The sequence below is a fragment of the Globicephala melas genome, chromosome 8, assembly GCF_963455315.2.
Source record: "Globicephala melas chromosome 8, mGloMel1.2, whole genome shotgun sequence".
Taxonomy (NCBI): Eukaryota; Metazoa; Chordata; class Mammalia; order Artiodactyla; family Delphinidae; genus Globicephala; species Globicephala melas.
Genome location: NC_083321.1, coordinates 46,207,630 through 46,229,174, shown reverse-complemented (window position 1 = coordinate 46,229,174; position 21,545 = coordinate 46,207,630). Strand labels below are relative to the sequence as shown.

At 40.5% G+C, this 21,545-nt stretch overlaps 2 protein-coding genes across 7 annotated transcripts in view; one reads left to right on the top strand and one right to left on the bottom strand.

Annotated features, from left to right (window-relative positions):
- The window catches only part of DENND2B (DENN domain containing 2B), a 174,547-nt gene extending 161,351 nt beyond the window's left edge, over nucleotides 1-13,196 (bottom strand). For 2 of the 3 annotated variants that reach the window (XM_060303539.2, XM_060303535.2), the window contains exons 1-2: nucleotides 12,424-13,196; nucleotides 10,551-10,622 (exon numbers count right to left, since the gene is read on the bottom strand). The gene's annotated coding sequence lies outside the window, so the exon portion shown is untranslated. The remainder of the gene's footprint in view (nucleotides 1-10,550; nucleotides 10,623-12,423) is intronic. The other variant, XM_060303536.2, reaches the window with a different exon arrangement.
- Nucleotides 13,197-13,329: 133 nt separating this feature from the next.
- Nucleotides 13,330-21,516, top strand: AKIP1 (A-kinase interacting protein 1). Of its 4 annotated transcripts, none has more exons than XM_060303545.1 (6): nucleotides 13,330-13,380; nucleotides 13,595-13,822; nucleotides 14,304-14,384; nucleotides 16,721-16,825; nucleotides 18,164-18,235; nucleotides 21,065-21,516. In XM_060303545.1, exons 2-6 carry the CDS (start codon nucleotides 13,601-13,603, stop codon nucleotides 21,206-21,208), a joined length of 624 nt encoding a protein of 207 aa, XP_060159528.1. In that variant the 5' UTR covers nucleotides 13,330-13,380; nucleotides 13,595-13,600; the 3' UTR covers nucleotides 21,209-21,516. The 4 variants fall into 4 exon arrangements, with proteins under 4 accessions (XP_060159528.1, XP_060159530.1, XP_030687191.1 ...); XM_060303547.1 differs by lacking the exon at nucleotides 13,330-13,380 and adding an exon at nucleotides 19,612-19,666 and having other exon boundaries at nucleotides 13,389-13,822; nucleotides 21,065-21,203; XM_030831331.3 differs by lacking the exon at nucleotides 13,330-13,380 and having other exon boundaries at nucleotides 13,389-13,822; nucleotides 21,065-21,515.
- Nucleotides 21,517-21,545: the final 29 nt, after the last annotated feature.

Below are 21,545 nucleotides of genomic sequence, written 5' to 3'. Positions count from 1 at the left end.
TCTGTTAAAATACTAAGTTATTGAAAGGTTACTCACATTAACATTTGTATATTGCTACTAAGAGCTGAATAAAGAATGTTCATTTGGTATGCAGGGATTTAAGCTTTCGGGGCTTTTTGTTTAGTTTAGTTTTGGTTTGATTTTTCTTTTTAAAACCATGCCACAATGCCAAATCTTACATTTTTTTCTTTTTCCTGTTGAACTGATGCTACATTAAGATATAGGCACAAACATCTCCTAAGTGTTTTAAATCCATCCAATTGTTTGAGAAGGCATACGTGCTGGGCCAAAGAAGCCAAAACATTAGAGCTAGGAATTTTGATGAAGATAATAATTGCTTACAGACCAGCTTGTTTTAACTTGCTGAACAAAGAACACAATTTTATACCACATTTTCATCACAGGCTTTTTCTCTGCATAATCACTACTATACATAATGAGCACTTTGAAAAGGGAGATTATTTACAGGTTAAAGAGTAAGGAAGTTATCAGTTAGATTCCACCATCTTCAAAATTTCACTTACTCAAATTTTACATTAATTAAAAAAACTTTTTTTGCTGGCCTAAGCACTGTTTTGAATATTTATAACCCATTTGTTTAGTGTGCACAGCAAAAATCTAGGAACAAAGACACTGTTAATTTCCAGTTAATTTCCCTGAATGGTTCTATAACCTTGGATAGGTCAATAATTTCTTTGTGCCTTAGTTCTTTTCTAGGACATTTCTATATAGTAATACAGTTCCATCTTTCTCACATCTGAAAGCTGTATTCAGGCTCTGTGCCTATGTCAGGAGTTATGCCCTCACTCCTTCTCCCATTCAGTTACTTCCATCACTTGCAGACCCCATAATTCAATACTCAACCAATATTTATTAAGGGCTTAATCCAGGACAGGCAATGCAGTGAGGGTGGGGATGAGTTCAGTCCACAAAGAACAGTGATGCTAGTTTCCTGACTAATAGAATGGATGTCTCAGTCATTTTGCTTGTTTCATCCTGATTCTGGATTTCCTATTCTTTACTTCCTCTGGAATATGTAGCTGGAAGTCCTAAAAATCAAGGTAGTATAAATTCTGAGTATCGGGTTAAGGCAGTCACTCGGTGGTCAGATGGTTATAGGGCCACACAGTCCGGAAGTCAATATGGTTTCAAGACACAGATTAAGAAGTCACGGAAGGGACCAAAGCCACCAATTCACAAGGCCAAGATAACTCTTTGTTTGTGGTACCAGTGATGACCCTAGGTTTGCTTAATCTTTTGCCCTTACAACTCCAGCCTCTAAGGCAGAACTCTGTGGACCTCAGCAAGCTATGTAGATTTCTGATTCCCTTAAAGCAGGGAGCCATTCATCTCAGCACCTAAGCCTTCAGTATCAGTGTGCGAAAGCAGGGTCATGACTTCCAACTAAGTCTGAAATCTTGTAAATGACAGAGAGAAAGGAGGGTGGGAAGTGAGAGACCTATGTCGTCCAGATGTATAAGGGGTCAGATTCTCATGGTAGACCTTAAGTTTGAGACTCCAGACCCTGGACATGTGCTCATTATTCCCCATCTACCCATGCCACTGGTGTTTGTATGTCAATCTCTTATACTCTGTCTTTGATCTGTTGCTTGCCCTGAGCCTTGCCATTCAGAGGCTATCTGATTCTGATCCATGGCCTTGTTCTGATCTTGGATCATGGATATGCCCAATCTCAAACACTTATCTGGCTCTGGATCCCTAGCCCAGGCCTGATCACAAACTTTATTCTCTTGCCACCTATGCTCATGCCACTTATTTCAGTCTCACCACAGTTTCTTGTCCTCCTTCCGCATACATTGTTGCCTATAGTTTGGGGCTGGCTAGAATTTTAGAATCCTTTCTAGCTCATTCTGGCAGGACAAAGGAGGTAAGTAATAATTAGTTTATTTAACAACAGTGTACAGAGAAGACCTAAATTTGCTCACATTTAACTGTAGTATGTACATCACGTAATTATACCTTTCTGTATCTCAAATTTCTCTCTTTAAATTAATACATTTGCCATCACATTCCCTCAAAGATATATTTATACTTAATTAAAATAACATGTCTTCTGAGGTTATAATAAAGCTATATATAGTATGCTCTTGCATTCCTAACTGTAAAATGAGTATTAAGAACATTTAGAAACAAATTGGCTCCCTAAAAGGAATAAAAATTTTGAGTAATTTATTTTAAATATAGTACAGCCCACTTAACAAAATATTTCTGAAATGTTACATAAAAAGAAAAATATTATAAATGAATTAAGTAGAACATATTATTCAGAAGAAATTCAATGGTGGGTTCTTTTTCTTAGTGAGGAAAGATTTTGGAAATGTTATCAGTTGTCCCATAATTTAATAAGTTTTACATATTCAGATATAATTGCATTGAGTTTTCTGAAAGAGATTTATCTTAACAATCTTAGGGGAAAGGAATATTCTAAGTACATTTTATTGGGTTAACTCAGTTAAAGGCTTTGATTTTCCTAGCAGGGAATTACTAAAACAGACGCATTTTTCTTTTAAAGGCACAAGAATTCTCATTGTGCTAGTATAAAGAGTAGATTCTAAAGTGTTATATAAAGTATGCTTCTAAAATTTAAAAGAGTTAAAGGAGATTCCTCATCTCAATTCCTAGGAGATGCTGTATCTGGAAAGGGTAAACAGAAGCAAATAGTTTCCTGAAATTGTGCCAAGGCTACATGTCAACTGCCTGGCAGGAAATGCTTTTGGAGGGCCTAGATAAACAGACTATCATCTTTTTTTGGAAAAATCTTCTTCTTTGACTTCTTACAAAGCAAATGTACTGAGTCTAACTAGCATCATGAACACAATAAGCAGAAAAGGGCACAGAGGATTTTTAAATGATGGTATCTTTAGAATCTCTAACAAGTGATCTGTCCGTCACTTTTAACATACATGGACCTCACTGCTCAACAAGCATATACTCAGTACATGGTTGTTGAAATTTGCTGGTAAATTAAATCTTATCTTTCTATTAATTTTCATCATGATTTTGGTGAAGCTTTATCTTACAAGAAATTTTCATTTAGCAGCTGCTCTAAATACTTTAGCATTATACAATGATAAGATTTTCTTGCATTTATATAGCAATTAATTTTTCAAAATATTTTACATCCATTATCTTAATTTTTGTTCTAACATTTTATTTTACAAGTGCTAGCATTGATGCTAAGCTAGCATCTAACTAACATCTCGTGAGATGTCAGTACAAAAATTAAATCAAAGATTAAGTTAGAGGACCAGACCTAACCTATTTGTCTGAAATATTTTCTAGTACATTTCCTTCTGTCCCCACTATGTACCAGATAATGGATCCAAAAATCCTACTGTCATATCTACTAAAATAAACCTTTGACCTCACCTCACTTTCTTAAACTGCAAAGAGCATGATGAGGATCTAGGTGTTGACTCAGAACACCTACTATCAGCTAGAGAAACCTCCTGCCTTGTATACAGCCTAGTCAGCTTTTTTGTACCTCCTCTCTCCACCAGCCTACCTGTTCTGTTCTGCTACAATCCCATCACCCATATTGTCTTCCCCTTTTCTCACACTGAAAGCATCCTATGCCCCACTCATCTTACGCCAAATCTTACCCAGTCCACAACCCAGAGCAAAATTTCCCTGGCCCAAGTAACAAAGTAATAGGAAATGTGGCATACCTCTCCACCTGCCTGCCTTATCCTGTAGTCAGGGCGCCTCAGATAACAATTTGAGCCACTGCAACTATGAGGTCCTTCTCCATATTCCACAGCCACCAGCCATTACTTCCAATATCCACCCAATCTGCTCCTTCCCTCCCAAACAGAACATCTTTACCTTAGTTACTATTGGGCCTCATGGGAAAAAACAAGACAAAACAAAACTTTGTGTGTAGACCATTTTATGCACTCTCCACAAAATGTGAAGGGGATGGTATGTGACTGGATGAAAGAGTCAAAAAACTGAAAGATACAAATATTTGAGTGTAAATAGTACATTTTAAATGATATAGTCACCCTATTATTTCTTTAAAATCTTAATTTATTTCTATTATTTCTTAAAATAGAGTATACCTTTAATTATAATTAGGTAAACTTAGTACAGACCAGGAAATATAAGTAAAGTTTTCTCTAGGACTGGTATAAAACTAACCCTAGAAATTTGGTTTCCTACTCCACTTGTTAGAGCTTCCGGGAATGGAAATACATCCAAACATCAATACAGAACAGAGGCTTAATAAATGACCACTGAACAAATAAAGAAATATTGATGGAAAGAATAAACATAAATTTCATCCTAAAGAATATGTAAAAGTAAATCTTAAGAGAGTTAAGAGTTATTAGGAGTTTGGGATTAACATAAACACACTACTACATATAAAATAGATAACTGGGACTTGCCTGGTGGCACAGTGGATAAGACTCTACACTTCCAATGCAGGGGGCCCGGGTTCGATCCCTGGTCAGGGAACCACATCCCACATGCATGCCGCAACTCAGAGTTCTCATGCCACAACTAAGGAGCCCCCGTGACGTGACTAAGGAGCCCACCTGCCACAACTAGGAGCTGGTGCAACCAAATAAATAAATAACTATATTTTTTAAAAATAGATAACCGGGCTTCCCTGGTGGTGCAGCGGTTGAGAGTCCGCCTGCCAATGCAGGGGACACGGGTTCGTGCCCCAGTCCGGGAAGATCCCACATGCCGCGGAGCGGCTGGGCCCGTGCGCCATGGCTGCTGAGCCTGTGCGTCCAGAGCCTGTGCTCCGCAATGGGACAGGCCACAACAGTGAGAGGCCTGTGTACTGCAAAAACCAACCAAACAAACAAAAAATAGATAACCAACAAGGACCTACTATATAGCACAGAGAACTACACTTAATATTTTTTAATAATCTATAAGGGAAAAGAATCTCAAAAAAATACATACATATGTATGTATAACTGAATCACTTTTCTGTATATCTGAAACTAACACAACCTTGTAAATCAACTATACTTCAATTAAAAAGAGAGAGAGAGTTAAAAGAGTTATATTTTAAAAGGTTAGGAGGGTTATAAAATTGGAAGGGAACAGGAAGATCAATATATTAATTTTTAAAAAGCAGCTGGGTCTGTCAATATATACTGTGTCAGTTTTTAGGACATTAAAACTCCACATTGGCATGTATTTTTCATTTGCCCCAAATGCAAAGAATATTTCCCTTTCATGGGATTTTTTCCATGATGCACTTTTTTTCTGGAATCATACCTAGATTTCCAGCCTGGTGCAGGTACCTCTCAAGGTCGCCAAACTGGAAGTAACCTCTGCCACTCTCAACTCCCCAGACATTGTTCTATGCTACTTATCAAGTTCCACTGTACATCACGGTTACTCAGTCCTCATGTTTACATAGTACGTACCTCCACTCTTAGATTATAAACTTCTCAAAAACAATGACTTTCTTACTCATTTCTTCTTCTCCTCACAGCAAACTATAAATGTCTATTCAATGTATTTAGAAAGGGCTTACAATTCTTTAAATTACTGTTATCAACATTCATCCAATAAAAGACTAGGGAAAAAAAAAAAAAAAACCTCCACATTGGGAACACTTCCAGAATGATGGACTGAGGAGATTGACAAATCATCTATCCAAAAAGTCACATTAAAATAATACAAAATTATCAAAACAATCATTTCAAGATTTTGGGGGGGAAATTAACCAGAGGTACACAACAAATTGAAAAGCATTATTTAAAAGAACAACAACAACCGAACCTCTGTTAAGAAAAGTAGGGATCTGGGGCATCAGAGGCTGTTCTCATTCCCTATTCCCTACCCCCAACTCCAACATGATGATTCTATCAAGACAGGACAAGCCATGAAAACCAGCAGCTCTGTTGCTTGGAGGGTGATGGCTTAATTTGGTGTCCAGAGTATTGTTGGAAACAAATGATCTTAGAAAATAAGTTGTAAATGATCACCAAAAATTAATATTACAGCTGGCTGAGACTGCAGCACTGGTTGGGGCAAGCAATAGAGCAGCCAGAAATTTAAGTGAGACCCAGGGAACAGTCGTAGTAGACCTTGATAAGCTCTCACGTATCCGTGGTGGTCTGGAAGGTGTGCCCATGTCCAAGGTTATGCACTGGCTGAATGTGAGGCCTTGCATATACAGAAAATAAAAGTCACAGCAGACTTGACGGAACTTTACATGTGTTGCTCAAGTCATACACAGATACTCAGCAAAGGGTAAAGCCAAACTAGGCTCAAGATATTTAAGTACAACCTGTTACCAATCATTAGCTGACCACTAAACTATGCTGACAATCCCTAGGAAGTCAGGCTTAAAAATAAAAACAAGAATTAAAAGAAAAAAAAAAACTGAGGAGACACATCAGTGGCCACACATTGCAGGGGAAACAGACTCTACATACTTAGTCCAGGCAAGTTACCAAACAGCCAACAAACAACAGTAGCAGCAACAACCCCTGGTGAGGGGGAAGACCAGAATCGAGAGTTGCTATATTATCTAAAACAGAGGTCAGAAAACTATAGTCCACAGCCCAATTATGGCCCATTGCCTGTTTTTTTTACATAAAGGTTTTTTTGGAAGACATCTATGCTCATTCATTTACATATTGCCTATGTCTGCTTTCCCACTACAACAGCAGAGTTACTTAGTTACAACAGAGACCACATAGCTTGCAAAGCCTAAAATATTTACTGTATGGTCCTTTATAGAAAACATTTGTTGGTCCCTGATCTAAGATGTTCAGTTTTCAACAAAAAATTATGAGACATACAAATAAATAGGAAAGGGAGGCCTATATACAGAAAGAGGACACACTTAATAGAAACTGGCTCTGAGGGGGCCTAAATGTTAGACTTAACAAAGATTTCAAGGCAGCTGTTATAAATATGTTCAAAGAACTGAAAAAATAGACAAGTTTTTTAATTAAAGTATGACAACAACTCAATAGAGAATATCAATCAAAAGATAGAGATTATAAAACAAAACAAATGCCAGAGTTGAAAAGATATGAAATGAAAATTCACCAAGGGATTCAACAGCAGATTTGAGATTGCAGAAAAAAAGAATTAGTGACCTTGAAGATATATCAATAGAGATTATCCAATCTAAAGAAAAGAAAGGAAAAACGATGAAGAAAAATAAACACATACTAACATATGTGTAAGGGGAGCCCCAGAAGGAGGAGAGAGAGAGAGAAGGGCAGGAAAAAAAGGCCCAAAACTTCCCAAATATGAGGAAAAACAATCTACCCATTCAAGAAGTGTAATGAACTCCAAGTGCAATGAACACAAGAATCCACAAAAAACCTACTAGTACCAGCAAATGAATTCAGCAAGGTCACAGGACACAATATCAATATGTAAAATTCAACTATATTTCTATATACTAGTACATAATCTGCAAATAAAATCAGGAAAACAATTCTATTCCCAATGACATAAAAAAAATAAGTATTTAATACATTTGTTAAAAGAAGTGCAAGAGTACAGTAATAGCTATACAACATTGCTGAGAAAAACCTAAAAAAAAAAACCTGAAATACACAGATGTTCCGTTTTCATGAATTCAAAAACCTAATGTTAAGATTACAATTCTTCCTAAATTGATGTATAGATTCAGTACAATCTCTATCAAAATCCTAATAATTATGCATAAGCTGATAAGCTGAATTTAAATTTTATGGAAATACAAATGACCTAGAATACCAAAACAATTTTGAAAATTAAGAACATAGTTGATGGATTCATAGCTGCCAATTTCCAAACTTACTAGAAAGCTATAATAATCAAGACAGTGTGATACTGACATAAGGACAAACACAGATCAATGGAACAGAATTAAAAATCCAAAAGCTGATCCTTATATTTAATTTGTTAAATAATTGATATTTAACAAAAGTGCCAAAGCAATTTAATGAGAAAAGGATAGTCTTTTCAAAAAATGGTACTAAGATAATTGGATATCTGCATGTAAAGAGAAGAATAAAGACCCTTACCTCATAACACATACAAATGAATGCAAAATGGCATAAACCTAAATGTAAAAACTAAAATATAAAGCTTTTAGAAGAAAACATAGGGAAAAAATTTTCAAGACCTTGGGTTAGGGAAAGATATATTTAGATATGACACCAAAAATATTGTACAATCCATAAAAGAAAAAAATTAATAAGTTGGACTTCCATCAAAATTTAAGATGTTTGTGCTTCAAAAGACACTATTGTGAAAATGAAAGCCATGACACAGACTGGGAGAAAATACTTATAAATCATATGACTGATAAAGAATTCTTGTTAAAAATAAGAACTCTTGGGCTTCCCTGGTGGCGCAGTGGTTGAGAGTCCGCCTGCCGATGCAGGGGACACGGGTTCGTGCCTGGGTCTGGGAAGATCCCACACGCCGCGGAGCGGCTGGGCCCGTGAGCCATGGCCGCTGAGCCTGCACGTCCGGAGCCTGTGCTCCGCAACGGGAGAGGCCACAACAGTGAGAGGCCCACGTACTGAAAAATAAAAAAAAATAAGAACTCTTATAACTCAATTAAAAAAAAAAATTTAAAAATGGAGAAGATTTGAATAGACATTTCATGAAAGAAGAAATAGGAATAGCTAATAACCGCAAGAAAACATGTTCAACATCATTAGCCATTAAGGAAATGAAAATTAAAATCACAATGAGATACTACTTCACACCCATTAGAATGACTATAATCAAAAAGACAATAACAGGGACTTCCCTGGTGGTCCAGTGGTTAAGAATCTGCCTTCCAATGCAAGGAACACAGGTTCAATCCCTGGTTGGGGAACTAAGATCCCACATGCCGTTGGGCAACTAAGCTAACGCTCCACAACTACTGAGCCCATGCACTGCAACTACTGAGCCTGTGCACTCTGGAGCCCATGCGTCACAACTAGAGAGCCCACATGCTGCAACTACTGAGGCTGCATGCCACAAGTAGAGAGCCTGTGAGCCGCAACTACTGAACCACATACTGCAACGAGAGATCCCGCATGCCACAACTAAGACCCGACGCAGCCAAATTAAAAAAAAAAAAGACAATAACAAGCACTGAGGAGGATGTAGAAAAATTGGAACCTTCATACATTGCTTGTGGAAATGTAAAATGGTACCGCCACTCTGGAAAACAGTTTGGCAGTCTCTTAAAATGTTAAACATAAATTTACTGTAGCACCCAGCAATTTAACTCCTAAGTATCTCCCCAAGAGAAATGAAAACCTGTATCCACACAAAGTCTTATACCCAATCTTTTATAGCAGCCTTATTCATAACAGCCCCAAGCTGGAACAACTGGTAAATGGATAAACAAAATGTAGTATATTAATATAGTGATGCAATATTATTCAGCCATAAAAAGGAATGAAGTACTGATACATGCTACAATATGGATGAACCTCAAAAACATCATGCTAAGTGAAAGAAGCCAGACAAAAAGGTCACATATTATATGATGCATTTATAGGAACTGGACAGAAAAGGCAAATTTATAGAAATGGCAAGCAAAATAGTGTTCGTCTGGGTCTAGGGGTGGGAGCTAAGACTGACTGCACATGGTGGACACTAGGGTTCTTTTTTAGGTCATGAAAATGTTCCAAGACTTGATTGTGGTGATGATTGCATAAATTAACTAAAATTAAAATAAATTAACTGAATTGTATACTTCGATCAGGTGAATTTTATATATAAATTATGCCTCAAAGTAGTTTTTAAAAAACTCTACATGGATTCCAACTATTTATATCTTCCAAAATTACTATTCCTTTAATCTCTGATGTTTTTAAAATGACAAAACTTTTCACTAATCATTCCTGCTCTGCAATCAATTTTTTAACTTCCAGTCAATTTTTAACATTTTGTGAAAGCTAATTCTCAGAAGTTGGATTCATTTTCTTTAATCTATATAATTGAGATGACAATTTTGATGAGTTTCTTTCATTCCCCAGTAACCCAATGAGTTGATGTAATCAGGCAAAATGAATGATCTAATGACTCACTCAGTCATGATATAACGACTGTAATACTACTTTACAAAGCTATAATGATTCTAAAGCTCTCTAAGTCTCCTGAAGAAATAAAAATACCACCTGTCAGATAAAATGATTTATACATTCTTCAGTATGTGCAGTATAAATCATTGTCTAACTGGCATGACACCCACTTTTGCATCCTACGTTTTTAACCCTTTTTGCCCCCTCCACATAGAGAAACAGAATTTACACTGCTCTTCACTAGATTTGTTTTTTGTCCTCAAAAAGTCCCAAATACGGCATCAATCTCTTTCCTCAGATCTCAGGAATAAATACTTCCTCCAGTCATCTATTCCCCCAAACATAGACAAATAACTTCTATGTGTTCTCTGTAATGAATTTACCCTTATGAAGAAAGAAATCATGGAAGACTTATACCAATGGTTTCTTTCTCCATCAATGATCAGATACATTCCTGATTATATGCCCTCCCTCTATTTTTCGGTCTATTTCTAAGTCTCTACCAGTGGCTTTCAGGAGTACCTGGCTTGGGCTGTGTTTGATTCACAAGGGTCCTGATGGCAGGTCATGTTCCATCACTTTTTTCCATCCAATCTTAAAAAAGAGAAAAAGGATTCGCTCAATCTGTGGCTTACAGTACGAACGTTGAAATTATTTTTAAATATATATATATATATTTATAAACATAAAGACAAACACAAAGATTTAATTTCATGTCAGGCTTCAGTTTCATTCCAAGCAACTTCTTTCCCATATATTTCTAAATGTTAAATTCTGGAAAAATTAGTTACAACTGAATATTCATTGAATTCATTAAAGTGTATGTATGTGGATTTTTTTAAGAAGCCAATTCTTATCTGGCCTAAAAGGAATCTATTTAAACTAAAAATTCAATCAGTAAATTCAACAAATATCTATTGAACACCTACTGCTCAACAGTCCCTGGATACTTAGGGACAAATAAGGAACAGTTTCCACCTTCAAGAAGTTTATAAGCTGATAGGAGAGAACTAATCAGAACTACATATAATTTAAATCAGTACCACAATATCAAAAAAAAAAAAAAAGCCATGAAAACACAGGTTGTACTTGGGAATCATGCAAGATTTCAAAAACTTCCCTTGACAAAAAGATAATGCTTCAACTGGAATGGAATTGGGAGTGGAGAGTAGTAACAGAATCCTGGGGAAGAGAGTCAAGTGGGGTGCAGTGTAGATGTAGTCTCAGATGAGTGAGGGCATATTGGGAGAGAAGGCTGAAGTCTGATGAAGATAATAATACTAGCTAATATTTATTGAGCATTTACTATGTGCCAAGTACTATTTAAAGCACTTTACATATATTAACTTATTTGATCCTCACAACTACCCTATGAGGAACGTACTGTTATTATTCCCATTTTATAGATGGCAAAACTGAGGTATAGAACAGTTAAGTAGTCTGCTCATGGTTACACAGACACAGATAACAGTTATGGAGCCAGGATCTTGAAATCCATAAATAATAAAAGAAGAACAAATTCTATCTCACCCCTAACTACATTCATTATAAGAGCAATTAACAGGTATCTTAACTACCCCTTCTCCCATTAATTCCTAAGCCATCCTTCAAGGCCCAGCTCCAATGTTTCCTTCCTACAAAACCTTTCTTGATCCCCCAGCTGAACAATATATATTTCTCCTCTAAGCTTTGTAGCACTTATCTGGATCAATCTTACAGCAAACAGCATATGAACAAAATCTTAATATTTCATTCCTAGCATTACGGATTTTATGTGCATCATTCCCTCTTTTAAGTTCTCCTTTATACTTTGTATTCTCCACCCCTCCTAGGGCAGTGCCTGGCACTTAATGGTAGCTATATCTATGGAGCACTTATTCTTGGCAAGGCATCGTGCTGAGTATTTTGCAGGAACTCTCTCACAAAATCCTTACAGCAACCCTATTCAAGCATTCAATCGCTATTTTCAGTCCCTTCTGTGGCAAATAAAATACTAGATGACTCTTAAACTCAGTAAACAAGGCAGATATGGTCCATGTCCTCAAGAAGCTCACAGTCTATGAAGAAGTACTATTGGTATCCTCTAGAATAGAGATGAGGAAAAGTGAGACTCAAAGAAATTAATTTGTTTGCCCAGAATCACACAGCAAAAAAGTGGCAGAGTCTGAATTCAAACTCAGCTCTCCAGACTGGATATTTGGAACCCTGTGCATAAAACCACTATGGTCTAAAGGAGGCACCTAAGAAACACTTATTGAAGGAAAAGTTTTAGAAAACTCCTACAATGAAAACTATCCCGAGGATAATGAAGACTTCCATTCAATTTCGCTCTGAGAGGAAAGCAGGAAATGAGCAACAGCGCAGATGGAGGTTGTAGTAGTATTCTCATACACACCTGATAGCTCAGAACTGCTAATCAAGCCATCTGCTGAGGAGACCTGCTCAGCACTGAGGATTTCCTCGTGTCCCTTAAAGTGGTCCCTCCTGAGCAACAAGGCCTCGCTGCGCGCCAGGATGGTGTAGCGAAGTCACTAATTCTCAATGAGACCCTGTATCTCCTACCAGATAACCGGTGGCGTGGAATGGAAGGTAAAGACGCACGGCTCCTTATTTAAACGTGGGGCAACTATTCTCGAAAGGTGAACCCCCGCCCCCGAGAGAAGCGGCCTCCAAAAAAGGTGTGTCTATACTTCTCACCGGAGGAGTGAGGAAGCAACCACGAGGGGATTACGAGAGACCCAACAAACAACGCAGGCACCCCTGGCCCTGTGGGCGGACATCCCACAGCCCACAGCCTGCTGGCCAGACAGACTCCCTTCTCCAAACGCCACTGTGGCGGCCGCACTGTTTGGCCTATCCTAGTCATCTCCCAAACAAAAGAGGTTTTGGAGTAGCGATATCCCAAAATATAGACCAGGCATTAATAGGCACCTGGAGGCACGCGTCTTACTCCCCACGATTTCTTAGCCCAACAGACCACCTGACTTTACACCAGGTTCTCCGCGTTGGGCGGCGGAGACGACCTCTAAGGGCCAGATCCTGACCCAGGGCCTCCTGCGACAGCGTGGACAGACAGCCTCCGCCACTGGGTCGACTCCGGTTCCCGCGACCCGCCAGCTGGCAGGCCCCGCCCCGCCCCCTACGCTCTGGCAGTTAGGCCGGCAACCCGCTCACAGGAGCAGCGGCCGGGACACAGTAGGCTTGTCCTGTGAGGGCCGCACGCTTCACCGCCCCCGCCACGCCCCTCGACCCCGCACCGCCAATGGCCTGCTGCGCCGGCGCAGCATACTCCAGGCCCAGCCCTCCCTCGACGACCGTGCGCTGAGCGCATGCGCCTTGAGAGGCCGGTTGGGTGAGGGATTCTTAGCGAGGGAGGGGGAGACGGAAATGGAGGGTCTCCGCGCGCATGCCTTCGCCCCTGACACCAAGCCCGCTAGAGAGCGCGTTGGGCGGAGCCGGGGGCGGCGGTCGCCGGGGAGATCAAGGCCCTGGGTCCGACCCCGAGCTGGAGCGGGGTGCCGGAGGCCCGCTAACCCGCCGATGTTTGTGTCTATGTGCCCTCGCAGGGAGACATGGAGAACTGTTTGGCGGCCGCGGCGCTGAACGGGGTAGACCGACGTTCCCTGCAACGCTCGGCTAGGCTGGGTCAAGAAGTGCTGGAGCGGGCCAAAAGGAGGGCGGTGGACTGGCATTCGGTGGAGCTTCCCAAAGGCAGCGTGGGGGTCATTTCCCGGGAGCGGCCCTACAGAGAAAGAGGGCTGGCAGCCGGCCCCCATCGCCTTCTCCCAGGAGAGGTGAGGGCCCCAGTGCTGCGGGACCAGCCCATTCATTCGCTCAGCAGCGGCTTGCTGAGAACCAGGGCACGCCACACAGCAGCACCCGAGGGATCCTGTCCTTGGCGGAAGCTGTTAAGTATCAGGACAGTGAACCGGGAAGCCTTTTGAAAACTCTTGACGTTTGACAGATTCCTATTGGCTAGCTTTAGGATACCGCTGGAGACCGCTAGTGCTCGGCCCTGGTTGGTTACTTTTTACAACAATTCTTACAGGCTACCGTTTGATATTAGAGGAAAGCCAACAAACCTGTCTTTGTCCTGGAAAAATTGCATGTCTGTGTATTCCTTTTAGAGTTGGAATTCTTTCTCAGTAAGAGCCTTTTACTGACTTAAACGAGCCGTGGCCTTTCAAAAAGTAAAAAGGAAGGTATTCCCAAAATGACTTCCTTCTCCAGTAGGGAATACAGATCTCACCTGTGACTTGCCGTTTATTCACATAGAGAGAAGAAAGACACCCAACCCTCAGTGCTTCCTTCAGAACAATGGCTGAATTCATGGACTATACCTCAAGTCAGTGTGAGGTAAGTTGGTGTAAGCCAAAGTCATGCCCCTGATCTGCCTGCTGATGGATCACAAAGTGGATTTTTGTGGAATTTAGGGAGAATCTGGAGACTGCCTGTTCACCCTGCCCTGCCTTCGTGGGCAGGTTGTAATCAGCCAAGGGTTTAAACCAGGTGATAAATCCAGGTTAGAATTCATTCAACAAATATTGGATGCCTAACTTTAACTGTTATGAGGATACAGCAATGCACAAGCTAGAAAAGATCTGCCCTCACTATTGTTTGGGGGGGGCGGGGCTTATTTGCTGAATTCCAAAACAAGTCTGAATATTAGCGGTATTTAAAACTTTGAACTGAAATTTTTTTTTTAATCAGTAAGATCGTTCTAAACTGGAACCGAGCCTCTCTGTTTTCAAAGCAAAAACTGAAACAGAATCCCTCCATTAGATCTTAATCTCTGTTCCAAGTCCCTGGTAAGGTAGAGTGCTTTTGTGTGTGTGTGTGTGTGTGTGTGTGGCCACACAGCATGTGGGATCCTAGTTCCCCAACCAACTTGCACCCCCTGCATTGGAAGCACGGAGTCTTAAGCACTGACCACCAGGGAAGTCCCCCTGGTAATGTAGTTTTTAAGTATGCCCCTTTGGGTCCATATCACTTGTTGGCCACAGAGGTGGTTATGTGGCACAGATGCAGTGCCCTCATCAGAGGTAGTGTGGCTTAATGGCAGGAGCAGCCTCCCAGGAATCAGACCTGTGTTCTGCCACTTTCTGGCTATAATGCCTTAGGCTAGTTAGTCTCTCTCAGCCTTACCTTCCCACATGGTACAATGATGATGTTTCAAGTCCTTTCCAGCCCTTATAGTCTGTTTCTTTGGTTTCCACTGAGAGATGAACACCAGAAAATTGTCATAAACTGTAGCACAGGGTACTTATGTGAGATTTTTGGTCCCATTCATTGAAGTGGGTGAACAAAGGTTTTAAAGGCCCTCTTCTCAAAACCATACACTAAGGTCATCTTTAAGTACTTTCAGGGAATGCTGAAGGCAGGCAGCCAACATTCAAGAAAATCACCTGTATGGAAGGTACTCTCTGTCTTCTAGGAATTAAAACAGACTCTGTGGTCTCTTCCAGCCTTAACATTTTATGATTCTTATGTGTTTGTAAGGGTGCTTGGTCTGTACGGCAGAAGGAAGAGAATACCTTGTTTCTGTCCTGCTTTTCAATTTCATAATGAATATTAAGTTTCAAAAAAATCTCTAATATTTCTACATCTTTTATAAAATCCTTGTGACTCCAAAAATAGGATTCCAACCAGTGAGATACAGTTCAGAGAGTATTTTTATGTTATTATTTTGTTAAATGGTTTTAGAAAAATCCATAACTTTGGCTCTACTATAAAGTGATCAAGTTAAACACTTTGGTTCATGGTTCAGTAAAAGGAATAATATTTGTCTTTGGTTTGAGGTTTAGCAAATTGATGTTCTTCGTTTTGGTTTTCAGTTCATGCTTTAGTTCAAATCTCCATTAAGGAATGGAGGCTCAGAACCTCTCAGCTTTCTAGAAATAGAATTAAGAACAGTGTTTGAGTTTGCTTTCAGAATTTTGGAGCATCCCCTAAATTACATCATTAGAGTCATGTCCTGACATGCTTTCCCCAGCTTCTCATTCTTTTGGTCTCTTGCCTTAAACATTGTCCCTACCCTCTGTTCAAAGCAAGCAGGCTTATGTTGTCCTCATCATTAGTCACAATCAGGGGCAAGTCTAAGGTTAACTTTGAGGGGGAGGAAGGAAGTAGACAAGAAAAAAACTGCATTCTGATCCTTTGGATTATTTTTGCTTAAATTGGAGTCTTCTCCCTCCCCTCCTCCGCATGGGGAGAACGGCTGCATAGCTGTTGGGTTTATGTTATATTTCCTGTTGCATTTCTAAATCTCAAGGAGATGCACCTCTCTCTTCTCTTGTCCTTGTCTGAGACTTAGTAAACCCAGACCTGTTTGTCAGAACTTGTCATGAGAGGAGATGAAAGGGCTTGTGTATTTGACCTCGGGGTGAGGATGTTGTGAAAATTATTTAACCTGGCAGAGAGCATGGTCCTACCCAGCTTGAGTTGCCAGAGTTCTTGCCCTACAGAGGCAGCAGATGGCAGCAAAGTAAGGCGAAGTGCAGTTTCCTTCTCTGCAGCCACTTTACACGGGCTAAGATTTGTTATATGACTTCAAAGTCCTCTCAAGAGGGCAGGTAATTTACCTTTGCTCTCTTGCCTCCCTCCTTAACCACATTTGCCCAAGTAACAAGGAGTTTTTTGAAAATTTGACCAGTCTATTTGGTTACCCAGTATCTTTCACATTACTTCTCTAGAAATATTATTCATCTGTGCCAGAGGAAGGAGGGGCAACCCACGTCTATCGTTATCACAGAGGGAAGTCGAAGCTGCACTTGTGCTCGGACACTGGGAATGGTCAGGTATGTATCCTCAGCTGTGCTGTGCTGTGCCCTCAGCTTCCCAAGATAGGAGGCCTTACATCTTGGAGCTCCTGCTGTATTGTATTATTGGATGCCTGGGTGACTCAGCATTACAGTGCTCCACAGAAATCTATCACCTCCCAGCCTTAGAGAACTTACAGCAATGAACATGAAATAGGAGTTTTTGTCCAAAATAAGATATTAATGCCACTGTCGGATCTTCAGTTGAACCTGCAGTCCTGGGCCAAGGGATTCTTGGACAGGCTTAACAAAAGGCCTTTCAAATATCCTCTTCTGCATCTAGGGATATGAAAGAGATTTTTAATAATCACATATTTCACTCTAAGGTAGTGATAAGTATCATGTCTTTGGTAATTTTAAAAAAGGAAATGCAAGGTGGGGGTTTCTTTTAACAAAATGCTTTTCCTAAAGATAACAATTACAAGCCTCTCACTGCAAATTACCTGTATTTTACCACATGTCACTCTGGGAAGCCAAAGACTCTACTTGTTGAACTGATTCAACAGGAGTCCTTTGTTGTTGTTTCTGGGGAGAGTAGGCTTTTTTTGCTTTTGTTTTTCTTTTTAAACTCCCCTGGTTGTACTCAAAGATAGCAAACTTAAGTTCAGAGTCTAATCCACAGGTTGGATTCCTGACTTCTCTGGCCTGTGGGCTTAGGGAAGGGACGGGAGAGTGGCCGCAGGGATGTGAGCCATCCTGTTTCCCTGGCCTGGGGTACAAGGGGTAGCACCAGAGCCTGGATCCTGGGCTTCCTCTTCTGCCCTGGCCTAGGCCCTCTTAAGAGTGCTTGACCCTAAGGGAGTTACATGTGGGCAAGAGTCATTCGTATCCCTCCCATCCCTTCCTATAAGACGTAAATTGGTGCCTCTAAGGGAAATTGACTTTCTCAGTTCAGCCTCTTCCCCTCTAGTACTCCCACTGCTGGGAGAACCTTGGAAGAGAATTCTATTTTCTGAGAGCCTGTTAAATGTCAATCACTTTTGCACTTTAGATCTTCCTTACAGCGTAGTATGCCGAAGCTATAGACTAGGAAACCAAGGCATAGAGAAATTAATCTGTCCGTCTCAGTAAATGACAGAGATAGGATTCAAACTCAGGTCTATCTGAGTCCAAAGCCCATGTAAGGATAAAAGGTAATCATGGTAAACATCTGACTAAAAATACTTTGCAGAATTCACTAAAAGCCTTAAGAACTTAGGTGACAACTTGGAAAACACTGACAGAACAATTGTTAGTTCCTAATTAAGTAGGAAAAATTTTCTACCATCCAGAAGTCAAAGTTTGGGCCCTAATCAATGTTTCTACCTCACTCTTCAGAGAAAAGACACCCCCCTTGGTGTCGGAGGCATCCGTCAGACGTCAGAGTGTGCGCTAGAGGCATCCCAGCCTGTGAGTACAGAACTTCTAGGGTACTGGGCTCCACCACCACTGCAATTCCATGAACTGATCTGGTTACTATAGGGTTCTTTGTACTGGATCTATAGTATTTTTAAGTTGGGATATTTTTACCCTTGGGGACAGTGTACAACATTTTAGTTCAGTGTAAAATTATGTTTTCTTGGTATCCTTCCTTCACTTGAAATTTCAGGGATACTCTTTGTGCCTGAACTCATAGTTGCGGTTGGAAAGAATGCAAAGTATTCATATCTCCATTCCTACAGCTCAGCTGGGCTGGCACTGGGTCCTGTTGGAATTCCACCATCTGTTCAAGCAGCAGGAGGGGCCTGACCCTCCTGCTTACAAAGTGAAAACCATTGCTGAAATTCTGAAACGTATACATTTGGTTAGATCAGGTTCCAAAACATTTGAAGGGATTTGTTCCTATTTTCCGCAAATGTTTCTCTGTGAAAACATACAGTGATGTTTTTAGGATAAAATATTCATTAGTTCATGAACCCACGGAATCTTTTGGAACTTGGAAGAGCTGGAATTCTGAGGAATGGAACTCTGGTGTGTTGCTGCAATAGTTTGCTTAATTTTTGTTTGCATACAGTGTGCTACTAGCCAGGATTCAGAATATACTAGAGTTAGTAGCAACTAAGACTATTCTGCTTTTAGTACAAGTTGTTAGGCTTACATGCCTCTAATACTTACTGTATTTTGGTAATGCTAATCTTCCTGATGTTCACAGTGTAGGAATCACAGAGGCCAATCTTGCACCTTTTATGCAGACAAATGAAGCATCCTTGGCTTTCTGCAATTCTGATACAGCTGTATTTTCTGAAACCTTTTGTTTATTTTCATAGTTGATGACTAATAAATAGTTGTGGCATTGTCATACACATTCACGTCAGTTAAATGATGATAAGCCTCCAATTTTGCAGTAACTGGGCATGAAAGGATATAGCATAAAGCAGCTTCGGAAAACCTTGGCTTCAAATCTATTTGCAAGATGGAAAGAGAGGAAGTTTCATAAAAGTATAAATATTATCATTTATTCCTCCTAGCAGAATTTACTGGCAGTAGTTTGGTCCACCTGCCCCCCACCCCCAGGGGTGGTGTAGAAATGACAGCTTCTGCCTGTGGCTCCTTCTGAGCATTGAGTAAGCATTGGTAGTGGTCTCCCAGTTGTGGGATAGGCGCTTTGGCTCTTAATTACAGGCTCTTTTCTGGTTTGTGACTCTGCTCTTTGGCCATTTGAGCTGAGACCCTTCCTCTGCCTGCATATCTGCCATGACCACTTACCAGCCGGGCATGAAGTCTGTCCTTGGAGAATGGCTTGTGCTCAGCTCAGCTCTAAACATAAATCTTTCCACTAACTCCAGCTTCCAGTGTTTTGTAGTATCGATCTTCTTTGACTTACGTCCTGATAAACCCATTGTAAGTTGAAAATATCATAAATTAAAAGTGCATTTTTTTTTAATTTTTATTTATTTATTTTTGGCTGCGTTGGGTCTTCATTGCTGCACGCGGGCTTTCTCTAGTTGCAGTGAGCAGGGGCTACTCTTTGTTGCGGTGCATGGGCTTCTTATTGCGGTGGCTTCTTTTGTTGCAGAGCACGGGCTCTAGGCACACAGGCTCAGTAGTTGTGGCATGCAGGCTCAGTAGTTGTGGCTCGGGGGCTCTAGAGCACAGGCTCAGTAGTTGTGGTGCACAGGCTTAGTTGCTCCGTGGCATGTGGGATCTTCCTGGACCAGGGCTCGAACCCGTGTCCCCTGTACTGGCAGGCGGATTCTTAACCATTGCACCACCAGGGAAGTCCAAAAGTGCATTTAATACACCTAACCTACTGAACGTCATAGCTTAGCCTAGCCTACCTTAAACGTGCTCAGAACACTTACATACCCTGCAGTTGGGCAAAATCATCTGACACAAAACCTACTTTATAATAAAGTTTTGAATAGTTCATGTATTGATAATTTATTGAATGCTGTAGTGAAAGTGAAAAACAGACTGGTTGTATGGGTGCAGGATGGTTATAAGTGTATCAGTTGTTTACCTTCGTGATCCTCGTGGCTGACTGGGAGATCGCTCACTGCCGCTGCCCAGCATCACGAGAGAGTATCGTGCTGCACATCACCAGCCCGGGAAAAGATCAGAATTCAAAATTGGAAGTACGGTTTCTACTGAATGCGTATCACTTTCACACTATCGTAAAATCAAAAAACCGTAAGTCTGACCATTATAAGTCGGGGACCATCTGCATAGGAGAACCGGTCTCCCAAGGGAGGGCTTTAGCCAGCCAGCTGACTTTCTGCATGACAAAGTGGAATCTACTCATAGTGTTCTCAGCTTTAGGTGAAAAGAAATGTTCCATCCTCCTAATAATGAACTTAGCAAAGCACAGTTAAAAAGAATACTTCTCATTATCCCACAGCGCCTTGCCATTACTGCTGATCTGTGATAACAAGTGCCACTGCCTACTTTTGAGCCCCAAAGCAATCGTCATTAGCCTTTCCCTCTACCTGATTCTTAACCTTTCTGCTCCAACCAGAGTGTTCCTTTTATGATCCTTCATGTTCCTATAACAATTTAGTGTTTTCACATACATGCTTATTTGTGAGCTAATTTTAGAAATAAGGAAACAAGCATAAGGAGAGGCTGAGACTGGCCTAAATGGCAGTCCTATTACGTTGCCAAGCCAAGCCTTGAAAGCAGGACCTCCTTCTCCCACGTTAGTACCTCACTCCATCACACACAGAGGGAGCCGGGTGGAGGTGACCTGACGGCACTGGTACATAAAATCTCTAAACTGCTAATATCCACTTTTCCTTCCAGGCTGAGAACATCTCTAAGGACCTCTACATAGAAGTATATCCAGGGACCTATTCCATCACTGTGGGTGTAAATGACTTGACCAAGAAGACTTACATGGTAGCAGTTGATTCAGGACAAAGTGTGGACTTGGTCTTCCCCATATGATGTTGACCATCACAGACATCGCCTTTTTCTTGTTTGTTTTTTAAGTATCAAGAAGAATAAAGCTACCATATGTCCTCTTAAAGTTTACACATTAATCCTGCTTTTAATGCTGACTGTAGAGGGTCAGCCTTCCTAGGAACTGGAGTTTGTCTCTTTCAGTGCCTATTTTAACTTGAAAGTCCCTTCACCCTCTTCTGCCTGAAGTAATAATGTAATGATGCTGTCTGAATAGTTTTTACTGCTTGCTTTCCAAGTAAAGGTTAATTATGATAATAAAGTGAGAAATTTGGAAATGAAGAGAATTCCTTTTTATTGGCATTAAGAAGTCAAACAAAAT